Source organism: Camelina sativa, chromosome 11, assembly GCF_000633955.1.
Source record: "Camelina sativa cultivar DH55 chromosome 11, Cs, whole genome shotgun sequence".
Taxonomy (NCBI): Eukaryota; Viridiplantae; Streptophyta; class Magnoliopsida; order Brassicales; family Brassicaceae; genus Camelina; species Camelina sativa.
In genome coordinates, this window is record NC_025695.1 from 27,841,517 (window position 1) to 27,849,418 (window position 7,902).

General features: G+C 35.7%; 3 protein-coding genes across 5 annotated transcripts in view; 2 read left to right on the top strand and 1 right to left on the bottom strand.

Moving 5' to 3' along the window:
• LOC104724439 (glycosyltransferase family 92 protein RCOM_0530710-like) lies at nucleotides 36-3,682 on the top strand. Of its 2 annotated transcripts, XM_019232554.1 has the most exons (2): nucleotides 36-1,562; nucleotides 3,220-3,682. In XM_019232554.1, exons 1-2 carry the CDS (start codon nucleotides 159-161, stop codon nucleotides 3,562-3,564), a joined length of 1,749 nt encoding a protein of 582 aa, XP_019088099.1. In that variant the 5' UTR covers nucleotides 36-158; the 3' UTR covers nucleotides 3,565-3,682. The 2 variants fall into 2 exon arrangements, with proteins under 2 accessions (XP_019088099.1, XP_010441230.1); XM_010442928.1 differs by lacking the exon at nucleotides 3,220-3,682 and having other exon boundaries at nucleotides 36-2,025.
• On the top strand, nucleotides 4,883-5,341 carry LOC109127523 (arabinogalactan peptide 24). Its single transcript, XM_019232438.1, has one exon. It carries the CDS (start codon nucleotides 4,968-4,970, stop codon nucleotides 5,172-5,174), a length of 207 nt encoding a protein of 68 aa, XP_019087983.1. The 5' UTR covers nucleotides 4,883-4,967; the 3' UTR covers nucleotides 5,175-5,341.
• LOC104724440 (AUGMIN subunit 6-like) overlaps nucleotides 5,620-7,902 on the bottom strand; it is a 10,015-nt gene continuing 7,732 nt past the window's right edge. For both annotated transcript variants that reach the window (XM_010442930.2, XM_010442929.1), the window contains exons 9-13: nucleotides 7,768-7,893; nucleotides 7,205-7,366; nucleotides 6,872-7,121; nucleotides 6,157-6,621; nucleotides 5,620-6,044 (exon numbers count right to left, since the gene is read on the bottom strand). In XM_010442930.2, coding sequence (XP_010441232.1) covers nucleotides 6,004-6,044; nucleotides 6,157-6,621; nucleotides 6,872-7,121; nucleotides 7,205-7,366; nucleotides 7,768-7,893 — 1,044 coding nt within the window. In that variant the 3' untranslated portion in view covers nucleotides 5,620-6,003. The remainder of the gene's footprint in view (nucleotides 6,045-6,156; nucleotides 6,622-6,871; nucleotides 7,122-7,204; nucleotides 7,367-7,767; nucleotides 7,894-7,902) is intronic.

Below are 7,902 nucleotides of genomic sequence, written 5' to 3' on the forward strand. Positions count from 1 at the left end.
TTTATCTGTCTTTTGTCTTTATCAGAGAATTAAAATAAGGAATAAAGCTAAACAAAAAATAGATTATTCTATATTTCTATTCTTCTTCACCCCAAATTCATCGACCTAAAAATCTTCGTAGCTTGCGACATAATTAAAGAGTAAGAAAGAGCTTAAATATGAAGAACCGTAGGAAACGCGGGGGTTTAAACGGTGGCGACGTCGTCCTTGTTTCGTGGAGAAGATTTTTCCGATTCGTAGCTTTGTTTGTCTTCTCCTTCGTTCTCTTCTCTGCATTATTCATCTTCTTAGGTAATAAAACGATCAACCACAAGGCAGTTCTCGGTGGTTCTGTACCGAGGGTTAAGGTGGTAACGATCCATGAAACGGTTGAGTTTCCCGACCAAACATTGATCTTCCTAAACTACCCTCCAGCTTCTCGTTTATTAACTAAAGAGGACCTCTTTTGCGTTTTCTCCGACGTAAACGATTCATCTAAGCTGTTTAAAGAGCTTCCGTTCGCCGTGGAAACCGACGACAATGGTCGTCAGATCGTACGGTGTTCAGCCGTGCCACGTGATAATACCGTATCCCTCGCTGTCTCGAGATGGACGGTTGGTAATAATAAGGACCTCCTGGTAGAAACCACACACCGGTGGGATTGGCTAGTCTACGACGCTGTTATAGACGACGACAATTCCACGGTGGTCTTTGTCAAGGGACTTAATCTACGGCCAGGAAAGGTTGCTGACGTGTCGAGGTATGAGTGCGTCTACGGTTGGGATTTCACGAAGCCTAAACTTTTACTTCGAGCACAAGTTATCTCTGCGGCCCAAGAGATCGTGAGATGTAAAACCCCACTAACAGTATTAGACGGTCCAAGAACGGCCCAATCTCAACCGGTTAAAGTATCCGTGAGAATCAAAGGAAGTGAGATGCTTCCATCTGTTGCCCAACCAATCAAACGTCCGGGTCGGGTCACAGACTCGAAACCGTTTGAAACGTGCGTTTGCACCATGACGCGAAACGCAGCAAACGTTTTGAGAGAATGGGTGATGTACCACGGAAAAATCGGCGTTCAACGGTGGTTCATCTACGACAACAACAGCGACGATGACATTGTTTCCGAGATCAAGAATCTAGAAAATCACGGTTACAACGTTTCGAGACATTTTTGGCCGTGGATCAAAACTCAAGAAGCCGGATTCGCCAATTGTGCGATTCGAGCAAAAAGGGATTGCGATTGGGTAGCTTTTATCGACGTCGATGAGTTCTTCTACATCCCATCCGGTCAAACCTTAACAGACGTAATCAGAAACCATACAATAGCACCATCGTTATCGATTGGCGAAATCGGTGAAATTCGAACACCGTGTCACAGTTTCGGACCGTCGGGACTTAGAGATCGACCTCGAGAAGGAGTCACGACGGCGTATACATGTCGTATGACGTTACCGGAGAGACACAAGAGCATAATTAGACCGGAATCACTAAACGCGACGCTGATAAATGTCGTGCATCATTTTCACTTGAGAGATGGATTCACGTTTGCCGACGTGGATAAGGGTACAATGGTCATTAACCATTATAAGTATCAGGTTTGGGATGTGTTTAAGGAGAAGTTTAAAAGGAGAGTGGCTACTTACGTGGCGGATTGGCAAAACGAAGAGAACGTCGGGTCGAAAGATCGGGCACCCGGTTTAGGGACCCGACCCGTAGAACCGTCTGATTGGGCTGAGAGGTTTTGTGAGGTGAGAGATACTGGACTCCAGAGTTGGGTGTTGGAGAATTTCAGGGACCGTAAAACGCACCGTTTAGTATGGGAGAGAGAAAGGAGGAGAGTGGAAGATGAAGTTATAGTTCAAATGGGCTCGTGGGCTGATAAAAGGGTTGGTCGGAAGAGGAAAAAACAATTGAAGGCCCAATAGTTTTTTTATTTTTGAAATTTCCATGGTGAAAACTAAAAATAATGTGTAGATAGTCCGATTTTGTAAATACTGATTGCTTCCCGTGGAATAAAGAAAAAGAAACAAATGTTATACTTTTTTTGTTTACTCTTTACTTAATAAATAAGTTAATGTAAATATTTTCAATACAGATTTATTTTAAATTTTTAGTCTTATCAAAAGAAAAGCATGATTGCATGATGATGATGATGATGATTAAAAAAGATTATATTTGATGGTGATTATGTTATAAACTTATCATTGTCATAATATGTGTACACCCATCATCACTATAATGTTATCAGTCGGCGTTTTGTTTCCCACATGGCTTAGCAGCTATAATGCAGGTTTCATATTCTTGCAAAAACAAAAACACCTTTTTCTAATTCTTGATTCTATTAAAAAGAAAAATTTTATGCATAATTTAATAAAATCATCTTCTTCTTTTTTTTTAACTTAGTGAAAATCCGCAATGAACGTGCTTATCTTCACTTAACGTTATTATTTTACTAACTTTTCTGATTAATTTTCTTCTGACTAATAAAACTTTCTTCTAAAAAAAGAAAAAAGAAAAGTGAGTAATTATGATAATATCATTCGTTTATATAACCCAAAATCCCGAGAGCGAAATATGTGCTAATCATATTTATTCATGTACACGTATATACAAGAATTTTATTCTAGAATTTTCCTAACCAAAAATGAATTGGCTCCACGTCTTTTTTATTTATTTTTGCTAAACACAATTATTTAGGAATAATCTATATAATCCATAATTTATTAAATTATTTAGGAATAAGAAATGCCATAACAAATGCTATGAGCCCCATAATTAAAGGTTAACTTATTTTTATGAGGCTAATGTTACCTTCATTGCCTACCCCATAACTCATAAGAAGCCATAAACTATAATTTCACATTTCAAACAGTTTAAACAATATATCAATTACAAAGATATAGAATAAAAAATCTATAAATCCAATATAAAATTTTCTGATTCTGCAAAAGTATTTACACTTCTTTTTTTTATTTAAAGAAAAAAATCATATTATTGGCCAATTATAGGAACGTGATAGACAGAATCACAGAATCAAAATATAATCTTAAACAGCTGTCTTGATCAATGCATCAAAAGCCGGGGCCAATTCAACCCAATAAGATTTAAAAAAAATAGAAAACAAATCTTATTTTTAGACCCAAAAAGAAAAGAATAACTTAATTTGAGATATTGCAATCAATTTTAATAAATCACAAAATAGATAATTTTTTTTTCTCTATATANATGGTCATTAACCATTATAAGTATCAGGTTTGGGATGTGTTTAAGGAGAAGTTTAAAAGGAGAGTGGCTACTTACGTGGCGGATTGGCAAAACGAAGAGAACGTCGGGTCGAAAGATCGGGCACCCGGTTTAGGGACCCGACCTGTTGAACCGTCTGATTGGGCTGAGAGGTTTTGTGAGGTGAGAGATACTGGACTCCAGAGTTGGGTGTTGGAGAATTTCAGGGACCGTAAAACGCACCGTTTAGTATGGGAGAGAGAAAGGAGGAGAGTGGAAGATGAAGTTATAGTTCAAATGGGCTCGTGGGCTGATAAAAGGGTTGGTCGGAAGAGGAAAAAACAATTGAAGGCCCAATAGTTTTTTTATTTTTGAAATTTCCATGGTGAAAACTAAAAATAATGTGTAGATAGTCCGATTTTGTAAATACTGATTGCTTCCCGTGGAATAAAGAAAAAGAAACAAATGTTATACTTTTTTTGTTTACTCTTTACTTAATAAATAAGTTAATGTAAATATTTTCAATACAGATTTATTTTAAATTTTTAGTCTTATCAAAAGAAAAGCATGATTGCATGATGATGATGATGATGATTAAAAAAGATTATATTTGATGGTGATTATGTTATAAACTTATCATTGTCATAATATGTGTACACCCATCATCACTATAATGTTATCAGTCGGCGTTTTGTTTCCCACATGGCTTAGCAGCTATAATGCAGGTTTCATATTCTTGCAAAAACAAAAACACCTTTTTCTAATTCTTGATTCTATTAAAAAGAAAAATTTTATGCATAATTTAATAAAATCATCTTCTTCTTTTTTTTTAACTTAGTGAAAATCCGCAATGAACGTGCTTATCTTCACTTAACGTTATTATTTTACTAACTTTTCTGATTAATTTTCTTCTGACTAATAAAACTTTCTTCTAAAAAAAGAAAAAAGAAAAGTGAGTAATTATGATAATATCATTCGTTTATATAACCCAAAATCCCGAGAGCGAAATATGTGCTAATCATATTTATTCATGTACACGTATATACAAGAATTTTATTCTAGAATTTTCCTAACCAAAAATGAATTGGCTCCACGTCTTTTTTATTTATTTTTGCTAAACACAATTATTTAGGAATAATCTATATAATCCATAATTTATTAAATTATTTAGGAATAAGAAATGCCATAACAAATGCTATGAGCCCCATAATTAAAGGTTAACTTATTTTTATGAGGCTAATGTTACCTTCATTGCCTACCCCATAACTCATAAGAAGCCATAAACTATAATTTCACATTTCAAACAGTTTAAACAATATATCAATTACAAAGATATAGAATAAAAAATCTATAAATCCAATATAAAATTTTCTGATTCTGCAAAAGTATTTACACTTCTTTTTTTTATTTAAAGAAAAAAATCATATTATTGGCCAATTATAGGAACGTGATAGACAGAATCACAGAATCAAAATATAATCTTAAACAGCTGTCTTGATCAATGCATCAAAAGCCGGGGCCAATTCAACCCAATAAGATTTAAAAAAAATAGAAAACAAATCTTATTTTTAGACCCAAAAAGAAAAGAATAACTTAATTTGAGATATTGCAATCAATTTTAATAAATCACAAAATAGATAATTTTTTTTTCTCTATATATAAACAAATCACACAATCCTATTTATACAACAAACAACACAAATCTTTATCTCATTCATCAAAACCAAACCAAAACTCACTCATAACGTTTTTGTGAGACGATAATGATGATGATGAAGAAGATGTTTGTTCAGATCGCTGTGGTTTGTCTATTGGCGACGATGGCTGTCGTCTCAGCCCACGAAGGTCACCACCATGCACCAGCTCCTGCACCAGGACCCTCATCTAGCTCAACCGTTGTTTCGGCCACCAATATGTTCACCGTCTTGGCTGTTGCCGCCGTGGCTCTCTTCGTTGGTTCCAACCACTAAGTTGTTTCCATTACATTACATTCGTCTTTTTCTTTTTTCGTTTCTGTTTCTATGAATTTGTTCTCTTTTTGACTTTTAATATTTTTTTTGATGAAAATTTCCCATTTGTTATAACTCTTTCGATCGATGTTTATCTTATGATTTCATGAATAAATAACTCTTTTGGACGTGTGTGTGTTTGGATTCCAAATCCGACCCTTAGATTTAACCATCGTTTTCTTTAGCTATGAGATCTTCAAAACCAATTGAATCTTGTATGACAAAAAAACTTTCATAAAAAGTTTCTCTATAGATTATACAAGAAGCCAAAAAATATTACGAAAAGGTCGTCAACGGTTTTGATTCTTTTTTGTTCTCCTTCCGGTTAGGAATATCTTGTTTTTTTTTCTCTTTAATGTTAAACAATAAGACAATATTATTATTAGTAGATAGAAACACGAGTAAATAATACAAAACAAATATTGTGATAAACTGAAGGAGTTAAGGAAAAAACAATTCTTCTCTATTTTCTTTACATCTAAAAAACATAAAACAAAATAATCAAATTTGTATTTTGTTGGGAAGCCAAATATTAGAGAGCAATGCTTCTAACCTGAGCTAGAGGTTATTTTACAGACTTGACACACAAACAAATAGCCACCATCATTCATTCATCAAGCGTCCCATTACCAACAAGTCCAAGATAAATTAAGAAGAAAGCCTTGTTAAATTGGTAAATAATTGAAACTCCTCTCTGCTGTGAGACCAAGACACAGGCTTCAAATTCCCCAAGAACAGAGTTGTTGAAGAAACACAAGTGTCATAGTTTTGTCTGATTCATGGCTGCTTCCTAATGCTCCATTAAAGCCGCTTCGGTTTCTGACAGAGGAGCTACAAAAGGAAAGTCAAATGGGTAATAAACTTCATGAACTCTGTGAATCACACCAATGTCTGATCCTAGACAATCATTAAATATATGTGACTATGAGAATAATCAACGTACCTAATAAGTCTTCATAGGCATCTGATAATAGGGACGAGTCCATTAGTAAAGGTGGGGAAAATACTTGATCATCAACGTCGTAAAATGATTGTTGTGCATCAGAAGCTACACTGTTTGATCCCACAACCGAGAGAAACCCGTTACCGTTATCGTAATCTTTGAATGAATCTAGATCATCATACGTGTCAGGTATATCGCTGTACTTGCTTGGCGCGAAGCTATCAGGAACATTGTGTTCCAAAAACGAAGGCTCGCTCAGAGAGGTAATTGCCCTCGACCCTCTGAGAGGCAGGCCTTTGGTTTCTGCTGGAAAACGGGAAAAGCCAGTTGCTGAAAGAGGTACAAAATAATGCTCAGAGCCCTCATCGGATTGACTGTCCCGTGATGATCCTGCTGAAGAAGGAATCAATAAAGCCGCTTCTCTCACAGATTTCTTCAGGTTCTGGACAAAAGAACTGCTAGTATCTGTAACCAAAATTAGAGTTTAAATTTGAATTAGAAGAAAACACATACTGTGATCAACTAACTAAACAACATTCTCTTACAAACCGATTTGAAGAAAATGAGGCAGTCATAGATTAGTTAGAACTGGAATAGGCCTAGAATGGATGATTGGCATCAAAACTAAAAGCTTGAAAACTCACATCGGCAAAATTTTCTTTTGATATACCATATACTGTTTCGTTTTAATAGAGAAGGTAATTATGTAACAAACCTGTCGGCAAGTTTTCTGGTCGAGCATTTGATAGTGCTTGCTCTGTAGAGTTCTTTTCAGACAAGCTTTCCATTTTATTGACCTGAAAAGCCATTGTCTGTCGCTTTTGTGCATTTCCACCTTTACCAGAAGAAGTAGGAGTGGAGCTAAATAACTGTGGAAGCTTTAATGTAGGACTGGCTGAGACCTTATCCAGCTGAACATTAGACATTGTCGAGGTCAGCTCAGTAACATCATTGGATACACCTTCCTGTATCACAAGGAAAAAAGGTGCATGAGCGTCTCAATAGCTTATGCATCGGAAGAGAATGAAAATTAAGCCATCAACTGTACCATAATTCTCCCACTGCCCTGAGATTGTAGAAGTGAAGATGCTTGCCCATTACTTCTCGTGACTGGAGGTAAAGTCGGGAGAAGACTATTAACCTTCTCAGTACATTCTGATATGGACTTTTGTATGGCTGGAGAAACCTCCTTTAATTGGTTGATAAGTACCTGCATATAATGTTCCATCAACAGTAAGAACATAGTAGATATTCAACCAGTAACTAAGGTTTTGAGCATGCTCCAAGAGATCCAACAAACAGTGTGGTAATATAAATGATCTCGCAACTTTTGATACTCTCGCAAGACAAGCTGAATCATTATGACTAATGACCAAGATTATAATGTAACTTCAGGGATCTCCAATTATACAAAATGTCTCGTTGGAAAACCAGATTTTTAAGAATTTTTTTGATACTGATGTAGGGTTTATCTATCAGCTTTGAGTCTTTGACATTTTTCATCAATGTCCTTAAAGAAAAGCAGCTTTCTTTTCTATATGTTGAGCATTTGACTTCCAGTTAGCCAATAGCAATTTCTAAAAAAGGGAACAAACAAGCTAACACATTCACCTGAAAGCTAGCTAAATGTTGTTGATGTTCAGTCAAAGTTGCGGCCAATGATTCAACATGCCCACTTGTACCACCATCATTCGCAGTCCGTAAAATATCTGGACCATCCCCATCATTCGCTTTAGCCTAGAAGCA